Genomic DNA, 22,719 nt, shown 5'->3' on the forward strand with positions numbered 1-22,719 from the left:
ACAATGATATTATTGAAACTGCATATTGACATGCTGGCAGCCCCATGTACAGTAAAATGAAATACTTAGTAATAATAGATTAAACACTGGAATTAGTAAAGTTGTTTTGAGTGTCAATCTCTCATGCAGAAAAGTTCAGGATTTTCAAATGTCAAAAGAACTAAGTAGGAGATCACTTATACGTATAATTGAAAATTACAGCATATGGCTACAATTTCTGTGTCTGTTAATGTCAGATAAAAACATCAGTCCATATACATTGAAAGAAATATAGAAAATGCTTTATTGCAGAAGCACTTATTTGTATGATACTAGGCCAATTCATGTCCACTGATATCTCAATATATTATCTGAGAAATCTGTCACTTTTGGTTCATACTCAAAGCCTTACTCATAGCTCTGTTATTAACATAAGGTCTTCAAACTTTTTGAAATTCTATATTTTGTTTATGGAGTGGCTTCACTCCCATTTAGCATGTTAAATCTTGTATGTGGAAGAATTGGAATAAGTGATTTACAGGAAAAGAAGAGTGTTAAATCTCTCCAAGGTCATTAGATCCAAAATGTGATTCCACAGAAATTTCAAGTGGATCCAAAATACGATTCACCAAAAAGTGGGGGCAGGAGCCCTTGAAATCCTAAGTGTGTGTGTGGATGTATCTCACCCAGAGAAAATGATTTGATAAAATCATTAATTACTTGAGTTAAAGAAACGAATCATCTTTGATTTTAATGTAACAATGTAGAAATTCCATTGTCTCCCAAATAATTCAGTTTATTTTGTATACATATGCGAAATATTTTTGATTTGTATAGAGGATGTTTAAAACTGAAACAAAGAGAAGAAAGGTTTAGATAACATAATCAATGATGATTCCATGGAAAGGGTGCCAAGGTCTTTTCACTTAAGATATATAGTGTTGTAGCAATTTCTAAATAATGGCCACAGCTCTTTGGGGAAAGCTTAATTGAGAGATGAAGCGAGGAACCCTGTCTTTGAAATCAATTAGAACTTTGAGCTGCAAAGGAGTGGAAAAATCAAGATTTACTCATAGACTAACATATCCACACCCACGGGTAAACTGTGCAAAGTGATAAGTAAACCAGTGATAACTGCAATACTATGTGGCCAAGTCGTCTCCTCCCTCACTGTTATGCTGACATAGGCCTTAAGGACAGATGAAAGTGAAGTAAGCTGCCAGGTGCAGTTTCTGGTTCAGGTGTGGTTTAAGCAACTGTGACTAGCAGAGTTCTATAAACATCAGCTTTGTCTCAGAACTGCAGTCTTCCAAGTTAGCGCCGCTGTCAGAAGAATTGAGCACAATTGTAGAGAGAGAGAGCTGAGAAACCAGGTTACTGTTTGTAGGGAAGCCACAAGTCCTAGAAATCTGTCTATGTAAATCCAGCAGCATTTTACACATTTAAAAGCTATATTTCTTTATTTCTTATTTATTAACTTCCCTCTGTGCAAATTCTCTATAAACAAGTGAAGAAGCCAACGAAAAAGGTTATTTCAAAAAGAATAAAAAGTTGAACTAGAGTGGGCTGGTTTTCTAATCAGGTTTGTTGGCAGTTTCTGGGGTAACAAAGAGAAAAGCACTTTTTTCAGTTGTGATACAGCTGTCTAGCCAGGCTTGATTGAAAGTGAATCCTAAGGGAAATGACTAATAAAGAATTGGTAGGCATTGGGATTATTTTAGATATTCTGATTATTTATATGGCTCTTTAACCACGTGAAAACTGAAATCTTTCCAGGCTAGATATATTATTAATATTTAATATTATTTGGCATTCAAACTAAATAAATTTGTGTCCACTTACACAATTGGCACAAAATTATTTCTGTTTTAAAGCCTCTACTTTATAACAGTCTGAGACTGCTTCCCTGCTACTAAATGTATGTAACAATTTTACTTTTTGTGAAAAGCTGTTCCTAACATAACAAAATATATTTTCTTAAGACATTTTATTTATAGACTTCCTCACTATTTTCTAGTTGAGGCACACTACCCTTGTTAAATGTATTTGGGAAGCCATTTTAAGAGTTCATATTGGAACATACATTTATTAGTTTTCCTACAGCATTTACTCTGCAAATGTCAGCATGTACCAAGAGTGACTTTATTGCCTTTTAGACTTAGAGGTGGGGCAGGAGGGTACATGACGCATTCAGCATTTCACTCCATGGGGCTCTTGTTGCCTGTGGTGTTTTTGTCTAAATATGTCTTTTTATAAATTATACTACATTTCTGAAACTGAGGTTGAAAGAGACTGAACCCTACTTCCTGTGGTGTTCAGGGGATTGTATATGAGTGTTCTGAAGTGAGGAGGAAGAGGAGGAGGAGGAACGTCAAGGTGAATAAGTAAGGGGTAGGCCAATAGATCTCTAGTTATTTCTCCTTTATAATTATACCGTGAGGGCAGAACTGAATTTACTTTTAAGAGAATAGGTCTTATCCAAGACAGTGATGATACCCAAAATATGGAATAACCAACATGATGGGGCCACTGGTAAATTAGAATATACCAACTCAGTGGCCTTTAAGCAGCTGTTATTTTACTGAAGGGGGTACAGGAAATAGCACATAAATAAATAATTATTTTATTTCACATAATAAGTGTTATAAGTTAAAGCAGGGTAAAACGATTAAGTATGGCAGAGAGGGTGGGTTCTCTCTACAATGGGTAGTCTGGAAGACCTCGCAGAGAAGGTGGCATATGGGTAAGATAGAAATGAAAAAAAGGAGCATTCCAGGCAGATGGAACAGCTGGTGCAAAGATTCTAAATCGGAAATTAACTCAGGATGTTAGGTGTAAGGAAAGAAAACCTGGTGCATATCCAGGGAAGATGTCCGTAAACCAACTGGATATGTGAGTCTAGAGGAGAAGGGAGCAGTGAAGTCTGGAGGTTTGCAAGTCATTCACGGATATAAGGCTGAATGGGATTTTTCTGGGAGAGTAATGAGAGAAGAGCTAAGAGAGATGGCAACTCCTAAGTCCAAACCCTGATGACAGGAAATCAACAGCTTTGATGACACTTGAGGAAAATTCTTAGTCTTCTGCATATCTCAGCAATGATTTTCAGATACCATTGGCACTAACAGTAGTCACTATTGAAAAGTCATTTCCGGCCGGGCGCAGTGGTTCACGCCTGTAATCCCAGCGCTTTGGGAGTCCGAAGCGGGCGGATCACGAGGTCAGGAGATGGAGACCATCCTGGCTAACACGGTGAAACCCCGCCTCTACTAAAAATACAAAAAACTTAGCTGGGCGTGCTGGCGGGTGCCTGTATTCCCAGCTGCTTGGGAGGCTGAGGCAGGAGAATGGCGTGAACCCGGGAGGCGGAGCTTGCAGTGAGCCGAGATTGCGCCACTGCACTCCAGCCTGGGCGGCAGAGCGAGACTCCATCTCAAATAAAATAAAAAAAAAAAAAAGAAGAAAATAAAAGTCATTTCCCCCACCTATCCGACATTTTCAAGAAAAGGAGGTCCTCATCCTGTTGTAAGTTTTACCTACCTTTAGAGTAGAGTGAGGGATGCATTCTTCTTGAAAAAAGAATCTAGATTCATATTTGGATGACTTATTGGATGAACTTAAGCCATATACTAATATATTATATCAAGTTGTAAAATATAGACTTCAGCTTCCCAGGGACTGCTCTGCAATATATAGTTACTTCAATTTCACATTATTGATATACGAAACATACATAACCATAATTTATTTAAACACCCAATTTATCTTTTCTTGCTATTGAAGTAAGTTTATATAATAACTGATATCAGAAACACCAGAAAAAATGAGTCATGCTTTATAGTTAATTTGTATCACTACTTGTGTAGAAAACACAAGTCTTGGTAATTTATCTTGTTATGATTAATGAAAATGCCCAGAAACTGTTTGCTGAATGACTTTAACATAATAAAACAATGAAAAATGCAAATTTTATGGCGAATCCCCAAAGACACTTGATACCACCTTTTTTCTTCTGACAAAGTTATCATTTGAAATCAATATTTATGTTTTTGATACAGATCTATCCATTTACCTAATCACCTTTACAGTACTCAATGCATTTCTGGTTATTCTTTCTGAAGCCCTTTATAAATGGGTAATATTTTATATTACCAAAAACCTAACCTCGATTTAACATAAGCAAATGTGTGTTCAAATATTAACAATTTCTGTATGAGTATTAAAATTCCTCCCCCCCACCGCCCCCTTCCCCCCACCGCCCTCCACGCCCCACCGCCCCCTTCCCCCGACCGAGACGCAGTCTCACTCTGTCACCCAGGCTGGAGCAATAGAGTGATCTCAGCTCACTGCAACCTCTGCTCCCAGGTTCAAGCGATTCTCCCTGCCACAGTCTCCTGAGTAGCTGGGATTACAGGCACCCGCCACCACGCCCGGCTAATTTTTGTATTTTTAATAGAGACTGAGTTTCGCGGTGTTGGCCAGGCTGGAGTCCAACTCACCTCGTGATCCGCCCGCCTCGGCCTCGCAAAGTGCTGGGATTACCGGCCTGAGCCACTGCGCCCGGCCATAAGTATTATGATTTTTTTAAATTTATTTTTTAGCAGTCTCTAGTTTATACTTTAGTCAACTCTCACTCTGTTGCCTTCAGTTATTAAGGCAGTATATCATGAGCTTATTTAACAATTATGTACTTACTGAGCATTTAGAATTGTGCTGAACAGACATAATCTCTGCTGTCATAGAGCTCACAATCTGGTGGAGAGGGTAGAGTATGATGCATTTAAATAATGCATGAGAAGGGATAACATGTATTGGGGATTACTGTGGGAGCTCCTTTCACTGACTGTTGTACTAGCTCCCGAGAGTTAGGCATGACACTGTGTCAGTGAGCTACTTACTAAGCCCTAATTAAGTACATCTAGTTATTTTAATTTTTTTCCTTTATGGGTCTGTACCCATATGACTTTAGTTTGGATATTCTGTACTTGTTCATGTGTTGCTCTGTAAGAATTATTAAACTTAGATATGCAGAGTTTTGAATCACTAATTACAGCCAACAATCTGTGAATGAGAAAAGAAGTGGTTATTGTAAACTCAAAAATAACTGTTGAGGTACTTCTTTTAAAAAAATCTTTCCCCATTGCAAAATAATACATATTCATTGTATTGTATTACTAATGGTTTAACATTGTATTGTATATATAATGAGTTAACAAATGTTAAATACAGAAAAGTGAAAAGAAGCTTCAGAAAACCACCCTCATTATATGTGTCTGTGTGTGTGTGTGTGTGTGTGTGTGTGTGTGTGTGTATGTGTTTTCCTTTTGTTTTTGGGTATATTTTCTCCAATTATAATTTTGCTCTTACATGGTTTTGTAGCCTGCTTGTTAGCTACATAACATTGTAACAAGCTTTTCTGCATGCTATTAAAACCACTGGAGGCAGCTTTTAACATTCTTGTTTTGTTTTTGCATTTGAATAGTGATGTTGATAATGTTGCTTAGTTAACTTAGAAAAAAAAACGAAGCTGGAGATTCTGGGTTGGTAAACACATTGACTTGCTGAGAGGGGGATGTGCTTAGAGAAGGCATGAGAAAGCTCTCCACTCCCTCTATACTCTTATACCTTGCCCTATACATTTGGTTCTTCCTGAGTTGTATCCTTTATTGTATACCATTAAAAAAAATTGTCAAGTTGTTTCTAAAACATATATGGAAATGCAAAGGGACTAGAATATCCTAAACAATCTTGTAAGAGAAGTACAAAGTGGAGAACTTACATTGAGTAACTCTAAGACTGACTGTTAAGCTATAGTAACCAAGACTGTGTGATACTGACGTATGTATCAACAAAGAGATCTATGGAACAGAAGAAAGAACCCAGCAATAGACCCTCCTTATATAGTTATGTCACATTCAACCAAAGCATGAATCAATTCAATGGGAAATAGAATGTCTTTTCAGTAAATAGCCCTGTAACAACTGTATTGTGTGTGTGTGTGTATAAATATATGTACATAATCGTATCACACACCATATACAAAAATTAATTTTAGATGATTCAAAGACCTAACATTTAAAATCTAAAACTCTAAAGCTGCGTAAGGAAAATGTTTCATCAAAATATAAAACTCTGTTCTGTACATGTTCATGGCATGTTAACCACAGATTTCTCTGAGCCTTGACTCATTGCTCTGCTTATCCCTGACCCTCTCCAGGACTTGAGGGTATTGTGGTTGTTCATGTTATGGTCTCGAACTCATGACCTCAGATGATCTGCTTGCCTCTGCCTCCCAAAGTGCTGGGATTACAGGTGTGAGGCACCATACCAGGCCATGGGTATTGTGTTTTTTTTTCAAATTTATTTTTTAGTAGTCTCTAGTTTGTACTTTAATCAACTGTCACTCTGTTACCTTCAGTTATTAAGGCAGTATTTCATTATTAATTTGAGATGAATTTGAGCAAATCTTTCTTAAGATGAGAGTTTAGTATTGCATTCTTTATACTGCATCAAAATGTCCCAGTATAGAAGTGGCCTAGGCTGGGCACAGTTGCTCATACCTGTAATCCCAGCACTTTGGGAGGCCAAGATGAGTGGATTACTTGAGCATAGGAGTTTGAGACCAGCCTGGCCAACATGGCAAAACCCTGGGTCTACTGACAATACAAAAAAATTAGCCAGGAGTGGTGCAGCATGCCTGTGGTCCCAGCTACTCAGGAAGTTGAGGTGGGAGGATCACTTGAGCGTGGGAGATGGAGGTTGCAGTGAGCCAAGGTGGTGCCACTGCTGACAGAGGGAGACCCTACCTCCAGAACAAACAAACAAAAAAGAAGTGATCTCATAAAATGAGAGGAACGGTCCATGATGTGGTGTCTTGGTTTCTTTCTGGCCCTAAATGTCATTTCAGTTTAAAAAATGATGGAAGAAGCAATGAATCCCAGGTAAAATGACCCCAAATCTAGTTGGAGTGTTTCCAGACACAAAGGTCCGGCTGCTTGTTCTCACTGTCCAGTAACGAGATGCAGACAGACTGGGAAAGAAGGGAGTTTATTTCTGCAACCGGTTATAGGGAAAAGGCCTGAGTAACTCACCAGACCAACTCCAAGTTACAAGTTTTTTTCTCGTGCTTAGGTACATTTTAAGCTCCATGCCTACTTGTGGGAGTGTACCTACAAGCCGGAGTGTTTCATTCAATCTATATCTACTCTTTAACTAGAGTCTGTAGTCTGGAAAGTTTTCTCTAGAGTCTTGGAAAGTTTCTTAAGTGGGCCCTGGTACAAGGTAGTGTAAGAATGCCTTTATTATTCAATCAGACGTTAGGGTCTAAGAAAACCCAGGTGGGGTCATAATGGGTTTGTTTTCATATTCCAGCCCTTGTACTCCAGTTTCTCCAGTTCTTTAATGTTTAACTTATACACACATCAGAGTTATAATAGAGGGTTAGTAGAAACTGACTCTTCTGGTGGCTAATGGGAACCTGGCTTGCCACAGAAGACCACAGGTTTTGAGAGGCTATAGGTCTATTCAGATTATATGACCAATCTGGGCTGAGTACAGTGGGTCACAGGAGGAGGGGAACAAAAGGAGAAGGTGTAGTCCAGCCTTTGAGCAGCTGGGTATCAGGGTATAGTTGGAGTGATCCAAGGCACACCCTAAAAACAGTGAGGGAAGTAACCCTTGCTGAGAAAGCTAGGACTGTGGGAAGGACACTAGGTGGCAGTTAACAGACCAGAGTTCTTTCCCAAGATGTGACTTTCAGTATGTGGCCCGTGGTGTACATTTGCTGCTTCTTCCGTAAAATGAGAGGCTAGCGGATCAGCAAGTGTTTCTTCTTCTTTTTTAAAAACCTGTCATTGGCCAGGCACGGTACCTCATGCCTGTAATCCTAGGACTTTGGGAGGCTGAGGCAGGCAGATTTCCTGAGCTCAAAAGTTTAAGACTGGCCTGGGCAACATGGTGAAACCCCATCTCTACTGAAATACAAAAAAAAAAAAAAAAAAAAAAAAAAATTAGCCGGGCGTGGCCACGCACGCCTGTAGTCCCAGCTACTCGGGAGGCTGAGGTAGGAGAATCGCTTGAACCTGGGAGGTGGAGGTTGCAGTGAGCTGAGATCATGCTATTGCACTCCAGGCTGGGTGACAGAGTGAGACTCCATCTCAAAAAAAAAAAAAAAAAAAAGAAAACGAAAAAACCCGTGAAAAAAACAAACAAAAAAACCCACCTGCCGTCTTGTTTTCATTAATTAAATACTTTTTATTAGTGCAAAAAATAAATAAAGCTGAAGTTCGAAGGCTGATTCTGGAGAAACTGGGAAGAAGAGTAGGAGGCAAGTTCTTGTTACTCTGGTGTAGGAAACCACAACACACCTCACTGCTGAGCAAGCTTATGAACCTCACAGATCTTTTGAGCAGGCAAAACAAATACTATTTTGGAATTCTGTTGTGAAGAATGTCTCAGAAATCCAACTGGTTATCCTATAGGACTCTCTCCAAAAGTGTGTCTTCTGCTTAATTATATGCATAAAGAGGGGTTTCAGTTAAAAACAACACAACAACAATAAAAAAAATAACAAAATAGAGGTACCAATTCTATTTTTATGCACCTTTACTATTAAATAAAACTCCATCTCAGATTATTACCTAACAGTTTTTAGCAGTTTTTATGGCAGATGTATACTTGAGGGCCTTCATCTCATTTAGCCCACATAGAAACCCTTCGGGGTCAGTACTGTTATTTTACCCTTTTTCCTGGTGAGCAACATGAGGCTTAAAGCCCTTAAATAACATGACTGAGGTTTTACAACCAGTAAGTTTCAGAGTAGAGGTCAAAACCTGTGCCGTCTTACCAATTACGCCGCTGAGCCAACGTGTGATTTTTGTCATTTGGTCCTTAATAATTCTACTTCTCCACTTCATATAATTGAAGACTACCCTTAGTGCGTCTCCTAGTATTCTCTTTGGACTAAATGTTCCAATTTTTCCACTATTTTTCATGACGTAATGGGCTCCAAACCCTGCCTAATCCTGTGTGAATGTAGTTAATTTTTGATATAAATTAAAACCTCCAAATTTGTTACAATTGAACTTAATAATATTCATGTTGATTTATTATTTTGCCACTTTGTCACTATTTGGAATGTCTATTTTGGCATCTAGCATATATGTTTTTTGTTGTTTTTTTGCAGAAATTTTAGAGAATATGTCTCTATTTACTCATCCAAATGATTACCGATCAGGGCCAGAACAAGAATACAGCACTTTGGTATGGCACAAGACACAACTTTATCAGGATAGCCTTGTAGTTTAGATGTTGGTAAAAATAATAATTTAATTTTGTTTGCATTTTTAAGCCATGTATAATCCTTTGTGAATTTGAACATTCAGTATATGCTCTCTATGTAAATGTTTTTTTAAAAAATTAATTTGTTTACAGGAAGTATTCAATAAATGCTTCCAAATTACATTGAATAATTGTGTTTTAACATCATTAACATATGTTGGGTGTTTTTTTCCCCCCGATATCTAAAATTCCTATAATTTAGATCTAAGAAGGCAAATAGCAGCCAATAGAAACAAACCCTGGAATCATATTGGTGTGAAAGTGATATTGCTGTCCCCTCCCTCCAGTTAAAGTAAATTGAGGAAATTAAATAATTATTAGGTATTGAGCAAATGGGATTCCTGTTTGAGATTTAGAAAATGAATTGGAAGTATGTTTTTTTTTTTTTTTTTTTGAGACGGAGTCTTGCTCTGCCACCCAGGCTGGAGTGCAGTGGCCGGCTCTCAGCTCACTGCAAGCTCCGCCTCCCGGGTTCACGCCATTCTCCTGCCTCAGCCTCCCGAGTAGCTGGGACTACAGGCGCCCGCCTCGTCGCCCGGCTAGTTTTTTTTTGTATTTTTTAGTAGAGACGGGGTTTCACTGTATTAGCCAGGATGGTCTCAATCTCCTGACCTCGTGATCCGCCCATCTCGGCCTCCCAAAGTGCTGGGATTACAGGCTTGGTATGTTTGTTGTTTTTATGAGTTTGATAAGATGGGTGATTCTACTGGTAATCCACCTGTGGAGATGTTTGCATCCAACACCCTGTGACTGAGTGCGTCATATGTTTATATGTTCTGTGACCTGCTGAATATCATACTGTGAGGATGACTGTAATCTGCACTATTGGGCCATGTTGTTATAAGTATTATTATGAAGCCAGCTTAGAATCCTTTAATGAGTTTGGATGTCAACATGAGATATAAAATTGCACTTGACAGCTTGAATATTATAGTCAATTTTTAATTTAATAGAAACTTCTTTCATGTTTTAATTGTCATCTTAAATTTCTGGTAATCAAATGAGAAGAAGAACACAATCTTAGCTGAAGAAAGAAAAGATATATGATTTTCAATTGTTGTGGACCATGGATAATGATAATCATGAATAATGATTCAGAGATGTTCTGAAACAATCCTTTATGAAACATTTTCTTACATTATGTATTCATTTTGATACGTATCATAAAGTCAATTACCAAAAGAAATGACGAATTCAAGAATTTTTTCCCTCAATATATGAGAGTTTGCAAAGTATTTCTTAATAAAATTGCTTAATATTGAAGTTACATCAGGTAACTAGTTTAACAATATCATATAAACTACAGAAACCAATCATTTCTAAATGGTAAATTTACTTGTTAATTTAAGCTTATTTTAAAATTGTGAAGATTTCAAAATAAAAGCTTTTTTTTTTTTTTTTTTTTTTGAGACGGAGTCTCGCTCTGTGGCCCAGGCTGGAGGCAGTGGCCGGATCTCAGCTCACTGCAAGCTCTGCCTCCCGGGTTCACGCCATTCTCCTGCCTCAGCCTCCCAAGTGGCTGGGATTACAGGCGCCCGCCACCTCGCCCGGCTAGTTTTTTTGTATTTTTTAGTAGAGACCGGGTTTCACCATGTTCGCCAGGATGGTCTCCTGACCTCGTGATCCGCCCATCTCGGCCTCCCAAAGTGCTGGGATTACAGGCTTGAGCCACCGCGCTCGGCCAATAAAAGCATTTTTGTATGCATTTGTGTCAGCTGCCTAATGCAGCTGTAACAAAATACCAAAAATATTGGCTTAAAACAGCTGAACTGATTCTGTTATGCTTCTGAAGTCTAGATGCTTAGAATCGAGGTGTCAGCAGGGCCATGCTCTCTTTGAAGTACTCTAGGGGAGAATCTGTTCCATGCATTTCTCTTATCTCTGCTCCTGTAGGCAATTCTTGGCATTCCGGTCTCTGCCTCTGTAGTCACATGCAGTTCTCCCTTTGTGTCTGTCTCTGTGTCCCCTCTCTCCTTACAGACACAAGTCATATAGTCATATTGGATTAGGACCAGCTTGGGTCTAATATGACCTCATCTTAACTTGATTACATCTGCAAAGACCCTATTTCCATGTAAGGTCGCATTCACTGGTACTGCAGGTTAGGACTTCAACATATCCTGTTGGAGGATGTAGTGCAAATAATAAAGCATTCAATAGTTGGAGAAAAACAGTTTAAGAGAGAGACTGGAAAATGGACTGCAGCGATGTTAGCACCTGTGATAATATTTTATATTTGTTTCAGTCAAAATTCTGACTTTGGATTATTGGCTTGCACATTAGGTAATTATAGCTTCAGACTTTTGATTTAAGAAAGTTTTTTTCTTGTAAATTTGTTTGAGTTCTTTGTAGGTTCTGGATATTAGCCCTTTGTCTGATGAGTAGATTGCAAAAGTTTTCTCCCATTCTGTAGGTTGCCTGTTCACTCTGATGATAGTTTCTTTTGCTCTGCAGAAGCTCTTTAGTTTAATTAGATCCCATTTGTCAATTTTGGCTTTTGTTGCCGTTGCTTTTGGTGTTTTAGACATGAAGTCCTTGCCCATGCCTATGTCCTGAATGGTATTCCCTAGGTTTTCTTCTAGGGTTTTTATGGTATTAGGTCTAACATTTAAGTCTTTAATCCATCTTGAATTAATTTTCGTATAAGGAGTAAGGAAAGGATGCAGTTTCAGCTTTCTACTTATGGCTAGCCAATTTTCCCAGCACCATTTATTAAATAGGGAATCCTTTTCCCATTTCTTGTTTTTCTCAGGTTTGTCAAAGATCAGATGGCTGTAGATGTGTGGTATTATTTCTGAGGACTCTGTTCTGTTCCATTGGTCTATATCTCTGTTGTGGTACCAGTACCATGCTGTTTTGGTTACTGTAGCCTTGTAGTATAGTTTGAAGTCAGGTAGCATGATGCCTCCAGCTATGTTCTTTTGACTTAGGATTGTCTTGGCAATGCAGAAGAAAAAAACAAACAACCCCATCAAAAAGTGGGCAAAGGATATGAACAGACATTTCTCAAAAGAAGACATTCATGCAGCCAACAGATACATGAAAAAATGTTCATCATCACTGGCCATCAGAGAAATGCAAATCAAAACCACAATGAGATACCATCTCACACCAATTAGAATGGCAATCATTAAAGTCAGGAAACAACAGGTCCTGGAGAGGATGTGGAGAAATAGAAACACTTTTACACTATTGGTGGGATTGTAAACTAGTTCAACCATTATGGAAAACAATATGGCGATTCCTCAAGGATCTAGAACTAGAAGTACCATATGACCCAGCCATCCCACTACTGGGTATATACCCAAAGGATTATAAATCATGCTGCTATAAAGATACATGCACACATATGTTTATTGCGGCACTATTCACAATAGCAAAGACTTGGAATCAACCCAAATGTCCATCAGTGACAGACTGGATTAAGAAAATGTGGCACATATACACCATGGAATACTATGCAGCCATAAAAAAGGATGAGTTCATGTCCTTTGTAGGGACATGGATGCAGCTGGAAACCATCATTCTCAGCAAGCTATCGCAAGAACAGAAAACCAAACACCGCATGTTCTCACTCATAGGTGGGAACTGAACAATGAGATCACTTGGACATGGGAAGGGGAACATCATACACCAAGGCCTATCATGGGGATGGGGGAGGGGGAGGTATTGCATTGGGAGTTATACCTGATGTAAATGATGAGTTGATGGGTGCTGACGAGTTGATGGGTACAGCACACCAACATGGCACAAGTATACATAAGTAACAAACCTGTACGTTATGCACATGTACCCTAGAACTTAAAGTATAATAATAAAACAAAGCAAAACAAAACAAAACAAAACAAAAAAGAAAGTTGTAATTTCTCTTTGGAACATTTTCCCACTGACCTATTAGATCAGAAGCCTTTTCAATGAATTCTCTCAGATCAGAAACCAGGAACAAACTGAGACTGGGTTTGGTTGTTTTATACTGCAGATGATTAAATAGTTACAAATTGTACGATATTGCCAATGGTATGAAAAAATTCTCTTTTCAAATCTTAAAATCTCTTATCAAATTTATTACATATTTGTAGTAATTATACTGTAGCAGATTGTGAACATGTAAAATATCATCATCATAATAAGGTTGAAGTACATTACCTTATTTATTCCTTAGAATAACCCAAGGAGATAAAAACTGTTGTTATTCTTCTCTTTACATCTGCCCCAACTGAGGCTTGTGGACATGTGTAACTTGTTCAATAGCTTCATAGTAATTGATGAGGCAGAATTTTAACTTGGCAATTTGACCTTACAGATGAACAATTATCTTGTATGCTATAGTTTTTTTTTTTTTTTTTCTAAGGCTCATGACATTGCTCATCAGTAAGATTTTTTTCTTTTTTCTTTTTTCTTTTTTTTTTTTTTTTTTGAGACGGAGTCTCGCTCTGTCGCCCGGGCTGGACTGCAGTGGCCGGATCTCAGCTCACTGCAAGCTCCGCCTCCCGGGTTTACGCCATTCTCCTGCCTCAGCCTCCCGAGTAGCTGGGACTACAGGCGCCCGCCACCTCGCCCGGCTAGTTTTTTGTATTTTTTAGTAGAGATGGGGTTTCACCGTGTTAGCCAGGATGGTCTTGATCTCCCGACCTCGTGATCCGCCCGTCTCGGCCTCCCAAAGTGCTGGGATTACAGGCTTGAGCCACCGCTCCCGGCCTAAGATTTTTTTCATTAAACTTTTTATTTTGAGATAATTGTGGTTTCACATACAGTTGAGGGCAATAATCCAGAGAGATTCCTTGTATCCTTTACCCAGTTTCCCTCAGTGTTGCTGTCTTGCAAAACTATAATACTGTATCTAACCAGTATGCTGATATTGATACTGTCAAGATACAGAATGTTTCTATAGTGGCTCAAGCCTGTAATCCCAGCACTTTGGGAGGCCGAGGCGGGCGGATCACGCGGTTAGGAGATCGAGACCATCCTGGCTAACACTGTGAAACCCCGTCTCTACTAAAAAATACAAAAAAAAAAAACTAGCCGGGCGAGGTGGCGGGCGCCTGTAGTCCCAGCTACTCGGGAGGCTGAGGCAGGAGAATGGCGTGAACCCGGGAGGCGGAGCTTGCAGTGAGCTGAGATCCGGCCACTGCACTCCAGCCCAGGCGACAGAGTGAGACTCCGTCTCAAAAAAAAAAAAAAAAAACTACAAAAATTCCTCTGATTGCTTTTTTATAGCCACATCTACCTCTCCCACTGTCATTTTAAGAGTGCAGCATCTAAACAAATGAAATTATTCAGCATATATACTTTGGAGATTGGTGTTTTTTCATTCAGCATAATTCTCTGGAGATTCATCCAGGTTATTGCATGTATCAGTAGGCCACTTATTTTACTACCAAGTAGTATTCCACAGTATGGATGTACCATAGTTTAATATTCACCTGTTGAAAGACATTTGGGTTGTTTCCATTGTCAGGCTGTTATGAATAGAGCTGCTATAAATATTTGTGTACAGGATAAGTTTCAATTTTTCTTGGATAAATCACCAAAGTGCAGTTGTTGCATTGTATGTTAGTTGCATGTATCATTTTGTAAATGAAACTGCCAAACTGTTTTTCCATAGCAGCCCATGAATTGAAATCAATTTTTATGACTTATTGTATATCCTTTGTATTTATAGTTTCAGCGGAATTTCTACTTGCTACAAATGACCCTAAAGCTCAAAATCAAATGCAATTTTTAATTTATTTTGAGGCATGGATTTGTAAGGCCACTTTTTTTTCTGGAATGAGTCATTTAACTGTTAGATAAGCCTAATGGTCTGCTCAGCTTACATGGCATAGTGATATCTTTTTTTTTTTTTTCCTCTGCTCATTAACTCTACTGTATATGATAAAAGAATGTACTTCCTAGGAGCTTTTAATAGTTATTAATAAAATAATGCCTTATTTTTTACATATATACTTAAAGGCGCACCTAATTAATTCTGTCCTCAAATAAAGCCCTCCAAATTTTCAGGGATTGAGCTGTTGAGAGTGCTTTATTAAGTCTATAACTAAATACAGGTGATATTTTATTGCAATACTCACTATGCAAGTGCCATTACCTTGTAGTTCTCTGATAAAATTTGTTTATAGATGGTTCCTTCACAAGTATTCCATGCAAATAGCTCTTGTGATAAATATCTCTGGACATTGGCTAGAACATAGCCTCTCTACCAGAACAATATCAAGTATATTTAGTAGTAATCTTAAGTCTTGTACATAATATTGTAACCTCATTGTTCATTCTGTTGTATTTTTTGTGTAATATAGTTTTCTGTGTGGTATCTGGCTATTGATTAGTCCTATAATTGTAATTAATTATAAATAAGTTTCACTTCTTATTTCCATTTTTTTCTTCAGATTAATTTATCTGTCTTCATGGTTTTATTTGGTTTTCATGGTCCTTTTGAGGTCTATGATTTCAGAGCTTACACAGTTCCAGAAAGAATTTTTTACAGTTGCAAAGTATTTATTTGCATAGGTATAGCTCAGAAATAAGTAGTATTTTAAAAGTACTTTATGCATTTTAAGTTCCAAATAGGTAACAGGTGTTTAACATCACATATATAGGAATTCAAAAGTTACATTTTAAAAATTAAATGAATAAGTTGTCAGGAAACTTTGATTGTTTATGAACAACTAGTAATTACCTATGACTTAAGAATTATAAATTACAGATGTGATTTATCATGTAATCACCAGATACTTGTTCCTTCATTGCTGGAATTTTCAAGTGAAAACTGTACCTCATTAAACCTTAGGAAACTGTAAGCATAAGGATTGAGTCTTTCAAGTGAATGTAAATCTTATATTTTTTTTTTAATAAAGATGAGCATTATGTGCAAAAGAGAACTTCAGTGAATGTTGAAAGTTATTAATTCGTGGTGTGGTATCATGAATATGAAGTGAGCAACTTTATGAAGATTTGTCAACCTTGGCACTGTTGACATTTTGGGTGGGGTTATTTCTTAATATGGATGGCTGTCTCATGCATTGTAGTATGTTTAGCAGCATCCTGGTTCTCTAATCATTAGATGCTAGTAGCCCTCCTCCTCACAAGTGATTCTATTTAAAAATGTTTCCAGATGTTGGCCGGGCGCAGTGGCTCAAGCCTGTAATCCCAGCACTTTGGGAGGCCGAGATGAGCGGATCACGAGGTCAGGAGATCGAGACCATCCTGGCTAACACGGTGAAACCCCGTCTCTACTAAAACTACAAAAAACTAGCCGGGCGAGGTGGCGGGCGCCTGTAGTCCCAGCTACTCAGGAGGCTGAGGCAGGAGAATGGCGTAAACCCGGGAGGCGGAGCTTGCAGTGAGCTGAGATCCAGCCACTGCACTCCAGCCTGGGCGACAGAGCGAGACTCTGTCTCAACAAAAAAAAAAAAAAAAAAAAAAAAATGTCTCCAGATGTTGTCACATGAGGGACAAATCTTCCCTTTTGAGAACCACTGAACTTGATTGAAATGTGATTGGGAAAAATATGACATATCCTAGAATGATTGAGAAATTTATGAAAGTCTCAGGATGTATCCCCATGCATGTCAATAGATTAATTTTAATTAGATAACAAAAGAAATTTTATTTCCTCAGTCGACAGCTTTTGTACTAGCAGACAAGATAGGTGTTCTTCCTTTTTCTCTTGGAGAAGATAATATTTTTGCAAAACTTCACCATAATACTATTAGGGCAGGAAGACTGCCATCCCCAGAATTCAGATGCTGCCATCCCCAAAATTCAGATGCTGCATTGTGGAGCCTAGGATCCAGGTATAGTTCTAGTTGTCTGAGCTTGGATCAAATTATGACTCAAACTGAGGGTTTCCAAAAGACAGAAGAGAACATGTTCTATTTTTATTCCTGTATCATATTTAATCTTTGGGCTTTCTGTACTGTTAGACTTCCTTTGTAAAACTTCTGAGCTCAGCGATGGGAACAGGATGGTCTCCACTAAAATGGCACCCTTTGTCTTCCATGCTTCTCAGTTCTATGTTAGTTGCTGGATCTTTTCTGATCCTTGTTCCCCAGCAAAATTTATTGCTCTGTTGTCCATTCTTCAGGACTGCTCTGTATGATTAGCTTATGACTCCTGTTCCATATTTTGAGCTAAGGAGTTATTCAATGGTAACGGTTCTCTGGGCTACCCTCCCAAATAAGATTTGAATTTTGGTAGGCCTGAGACTGAAAAGACTGAGTCAAGTGGAAAATATAAAATTTAAAATTAAGGCAGGATTACTGACATATATCTCATCAAGTCAGCTTTTTAATGCTTGTAGCACATCATAAAGCTGTACCTTGAATCCACACAATGGAGATTATGACTTCAAAAGACTGGAAAGTCCATCATCTGATTGAGATAGCCCATTCCAGTATCTCACACAGTGTGGAGTAGTGACTGAATGACTGAATGAAGAGCATTCTGTTGGCATTATGAGAGATGGAATGTGAGCCTGGATAGGCAGATTTTGACTCATAAGAGAAATTACTGAATTATCTTTCATGTCTTAAATTTCATCCTGTATACTCTGTCAAGTCACTGAATTGCAAGGCTCCTTCCTTCAGACCATCTCTGGAATACTCTGTCTACTTCCTCACTGGGTTTTTGAACACTGAAACACTTTCCTAGCTACCTGTCTCTTCTCCAGTCCCCTGCTACTGCCAGAATTGTTTAAAACAGAAGTTTTGTTGAATCACAAAAATTTGTGTCCTTCCATTCTTGGCTTTATCTTGTCTATTCAATTTTATCTCTTACTCCTAGTAAAAGGAACCTGTTTTCCAGCATGCCAGGTTTTTTTTCCTTTAAATTTTTTTCTTCCTTCATTATTAGTGAATGTACCAAACTCTCGTATCTCTTCTGTGCTTTTGCTTATGTTTTTTTACTTGTATGGGATGGAAATATTTCTTCTTGCCACCTGATCAGATTCTTACTCATTGCTCTGGGTCCAGCTGAAGCCCATCTCTTGCTCATGGCTGTTCATAACTCATTTGTTCCATATTGATCTCTCCTTGCTTTTATTCTTAAAGCACTGAATATAGGTGTTACTCATTTTGGCCCTTAGCGATGTATGTCTTTCTTCAAAGTGGTAATTAACATTTTGTGTGTACAATTTGCCGCCTCAACTAATTAATAAATTCCTGAAAGACCAGTGTTTTGTGCTCTTAACATTACATCTAGCATATTACTGTATGCATGACAGGTACTCAGTAGAGACATTAATGACTGGGTAGGCATTGATTGTTTTCTAATTCTCTTTTAATTTAAATTGAGATACCTTGGAAAAGGAAAATCCAACAGCAATCTGTAAGGGAAATTATTTAGCTTATTTGTGATAGATGTGTGAATTGTGGTGCTGTTAATGTCATTTTGAATTTGAAATATTTGTCATTTTGAACTTCTGGTAATGGAAATGTGTAAATGAAAAAATAACAGTTGATATGTGTCATAAAACATTCTATTGCAGAATTTTAACTTGATCTTGATTTTCTTCTTTTCCAATACCAGATACTTCTCACCACTGCATGAATGGACATTTGAAAGTGCCATAGCCAAACACTTGCAAGCATGGAGACCTCATCAATGCTTTCCTCATTGAATGATGAGTGTAAATCTGACAACTACATTGAGCCTCACTACAAGGAATGGTATCGAGTAGCCATTGATATTCTGATTGAACATGGGTTAGAAGCGTACCAAGAATTTCTTGTCCAGGAACGAGTTTCAGACTTTCTTGCTGAGGAAGAAATTAATTATATTTTGAAAAATGTCCAGAAAGTTGCACAAAGCACAGCACATGGTACTGATGATTCCTGTGATGATACCTCATCTTCAGGGACCTACTGGCCTGTTGAGTCTGATGTGGAAGCTCCAAATCTTGACTTAGGCTGGCCATATGTGATGCCTGGGCTCCTAGGGGGCACCCATATAGATCTCCTTTTTCATCCACCAAGAGCACATCTACTTACGATAAAGGAAACCATTCGGAAGATGATAAAAGAAGCAAGAAAGGTAATAACATTTCTATTTTGAAATGAAAAATTTGAAACATAGAAAAGTACAGAGAGTAATAACACAAATATGTATGTTAACAAAAGAATCTCTATATGTATACACCATGTCTTTTATTTTTAGGAAATGTACCAATGATACACAGGAAGGCTGTATTTCTTATATCTTGCATATTTCCAAGAAAGTGGCATTAGGTCTTTGCTAAAGAAAGAGATTTCCTTTTCTTTCTAATGTACTGAAGAGATCTCTTCTCTTCATTTCCAAGAAAGTGGCATTAGGTCTTTGCTAAAGAAAGAGATTTCCTGTCTTTCTAATGTACTGAAGAGATCTCGTCTCCCAGAAGACTGAGGTATGTTGACTGGGAATAAGATGACTTGACACTCACAATTTTAAAACACTTAAATTTTTCTTCTTCTCTGAAAGAAAGTAGTTGGTGGATATGGTGAAATTTTCTTTGTTCTTAACAGGACTGAATGCCAATTCTTGCTCTGGATGTGGTTTATGCAGTTAAATAAACCATACATGTTCTTATCTATTTTCCTGAGTTGTGTGGAAACAGTATAAAATCAACATAATAATGTAAAATTCTAAAGTAAGATTCTGAGATATTTAGCATTTTAAGGCTTTGGTGTTCTTTATCAAATGTTTATATTGTCTTATACATCTCACAGATCTTATTTTAGAGCTTGGGTAAAACTGTAGAACTCTTTAATCAAGCAGCAAAAGTTATTAAGAGTTTTCTATCTACTCAGCACCATGGTAGGCACTTTGGAGACTATAAAAAAATTATATTCACCAAGCTCAATCTAGAGTTTTAAAAATGTATGGGCAAGGCCGGGCATGGTGGCTCACGCCTATAATCCAAGCACTTTGGGAGGCTGAGACGTGTGAATCACTTGAGGTCAGGAGTTTGAGGCCAACGTGGCCAACATAGTGAAACCCCATCTCTACAAAAACAAACAAACAAACAAAAATAAACCGGATGTGGTGATGGGTGCTTGTAGTCCCAGTTACTCAGGAGGCTGAGACACGAGAATTGCTTGAACCTGAGAGGTGGAGGTTGCAGTGAACCGAGACTGCACCACTGCACTCTAACCTGGGCTGTCAGAGTGAGATCCTGTCTCACAAAAAAAAAAAAAAAAAAAAAAAAAAAAAAGGATAGGCAAAAAGTTATAATTTTTAATTATAAAGTGTACATTTTTTAGTTATGACTATTTGATACAGAAATTTAGATCTAAAAAGGACCTTAGGAGCACACATGCATGACATTGCTTTCTTCTATGCCAATAAGCACAGAAATGCTTGCAAAAGCATGCTTTTATGAAGTACATCAATATAAGACCCTTGAATTCCTCAGTGACATGGCAGTTTGCAAGACAGGCAACTAAAAGGCTAACAATCACGTAGGGAGACACAGTGTTCTGAAGCTAATGTCAAATGCAAGCTTTGCAAAAATGGGGTAATTTTTTCCCTAAACCTTTTGAGTTCAAATAACCTGTCTTTTTAGCTGTATTAACTCCTTTAACAGTATTATATTAAATAAAGTACTAATCCATTCTAGTTGTTAAAAAATAGCTATAGAATCAGGCTCACTGTAAGTGACCAAACTTTTATTGAATAAATTGAACTGTCATTCAATTTTCTGAATTGAACCAATAATTTTTTTTTTTAACAGTACTATCTGAACAAATTATACAGCTGTATTTTGTAAGGCAACAGTACAAAATTTGAGGATATATATAAGTCTTTCTAATGGCAAAATAATAAATGTCAAGTATTATTGTTTGCTAATTTTATTTGGGGACATGATATGCTTTTGAAGCGCAGTGTTAACAGATAATTGAAATCCATTTTTGAAAATACATCAGTGAAGATGAAGATTCTTATTGTGGTAACTTAGTAGTAATGCATGTGTCATCCTGCATGATAGCTAGTTTCCTTTGGGACATTGCATTATTATGACACAAACTGTTAATTCAGGAGATATTATAAGTTTTTGGGCTAGCACTCACTGGGAACTGAATATCAGTCATGATCTTCTGATGTATTTTTCTTTCTAATGTGGCAGCTATGTATTTAATAAGCCTCTAAAAGTAATATCTTCTACCCGGTCACCGTCCATTGAGAACTCCCACTTGAATTAGTGAGCTGAAGAAATTGAAGTCCATACTGTAAAACAGTAATGTGTGCTTCTCTTTCATAAAATCAATGTGGCATAAAAATAAGAAAGAGAATTGTGTCTTTTTTTCTACTTGTATAGCTGTATCTAAGCTGAATTCAAAGTAAGAGAATTATTTGATCTTGTAAACTGAGTATACTGCCAATCAAATATAAATTATAACAGATGACTTCGATTTGGTGAACATGGTGTGTGTGTGTGTGTGTGTGTGTGTGTGTGTGTTTGTTTGTTGTTTTGATTTTTTGTTTTTAACACAGAGACAAGGTTTCCCTATGTTATCCAGGCTGATCTCAAACTCCTGAACTCAAGTAATCCTCCCACCTGAGGCTCCCAAAGTGCTGGGATTACAGGCATGAGCCACCACACCCAGCTGTTATTTTTTAAGGTGTTAGGGAATATGCTAGTTTCTACCCAGATGCAATAAATATTGAAGTCTAATTGGCTGTCTTTGCATGGAATATGTATTTCTCAATTATTGTGGAAGATTCTTCATATGTCACCATATCTACTTAAAGATTTTTGAAGGATTAAGTACTCTGGGAAAAAAAGTTATTGACCCCATTTTAAAGAAATTAAGATTATTTAGCTTATAACTGGACATTGTCCTGTGAAGAATTTTTAAAAGAACAAATACTTTGAAATAAAAGCTTACCAGAACACATTGCTTTTTAAAGATTAAATGTGGTTTTCATGACTATCATTTACTCAACAGATGTCTTGCTTTTATTTATTATCTTTCAGAATCAATGGAAGCCTAATAGTCATCAGGATAAGCTTTCTGTTTTTGAATTTTTTTCAGAGGATAATTTGTCTTTATTGGTAACTCAATGAATTGTCATGGCATTGTAAAGGGATGACCTTTTTTTCCATAAAGTGTTTGGATAATGTATGTTTTAATGGTTAAAGTTTCTTTTTTTTTTTTTGCTTCCAAATATCTCAGGGAGAGTCTTTTGGTAATAAACGTTGTAAAACTCTACAGATAAGCCAAACCAGTAGGACTAGACACCAGCAAAACAGAACCCAGGAAAAGATCTCAGATAAAGATTTAAATCCATTTTCACTTTTGTGTTTGCAATTGAGATAAGGTACTTCTGAAAATAATGCCATTTTATGGAAAAATCTTCAACTAATGAAAAGAATATAAGATATCTGCTTAAAGGCCCAAACACTTGAAGTCTGATTATAAGCACCAAGTT

The 22,719-nt window shown here is 37.6% G+C and overlaps 1 protein-coding gene across 1 annotated transcript in view; it reads left to right on the forward strand.

Annotated features, from left to right (window-relative positions):
* The window catches only part of FAM83B (family with sequence similarity 83 member B), a 104,406-nt gene that overhangs the window by 8,345 nt on the left and 73,342 nt on the right, over positions 1–22,719 (forward strand). Inside the window, exon 2 of the mRNA XM_033217492.1 lies at positions 18,841–19,344. Within this exon, the coding sequence (XP_033073383.1) occupies positions 18,901–19,344 (444 nt within the window). The 5' untranslated portion in view covers positions 18,841–18,900. The remainder of the gene's footprint in view (positions 1–18,840; positions 19,345–22,719) is intronic.

The sequence above is a fragment of the Trachypithecus francoisi genome, unplaced genomic scaffold (assembly GCF_009764315.1).
Source record: "Trachypithecus francoisi isolate TF-2019V2 unplaced genomic scaffold, Tfra_2.0 Lachesis_group10, whole genome shotgun sequence".
NCBI lineage: Eukaryota > Metazoa > Chordata > Mammalia > Primates > Cercopithecidae > Trachypithecus > Trachypithecus francoisi.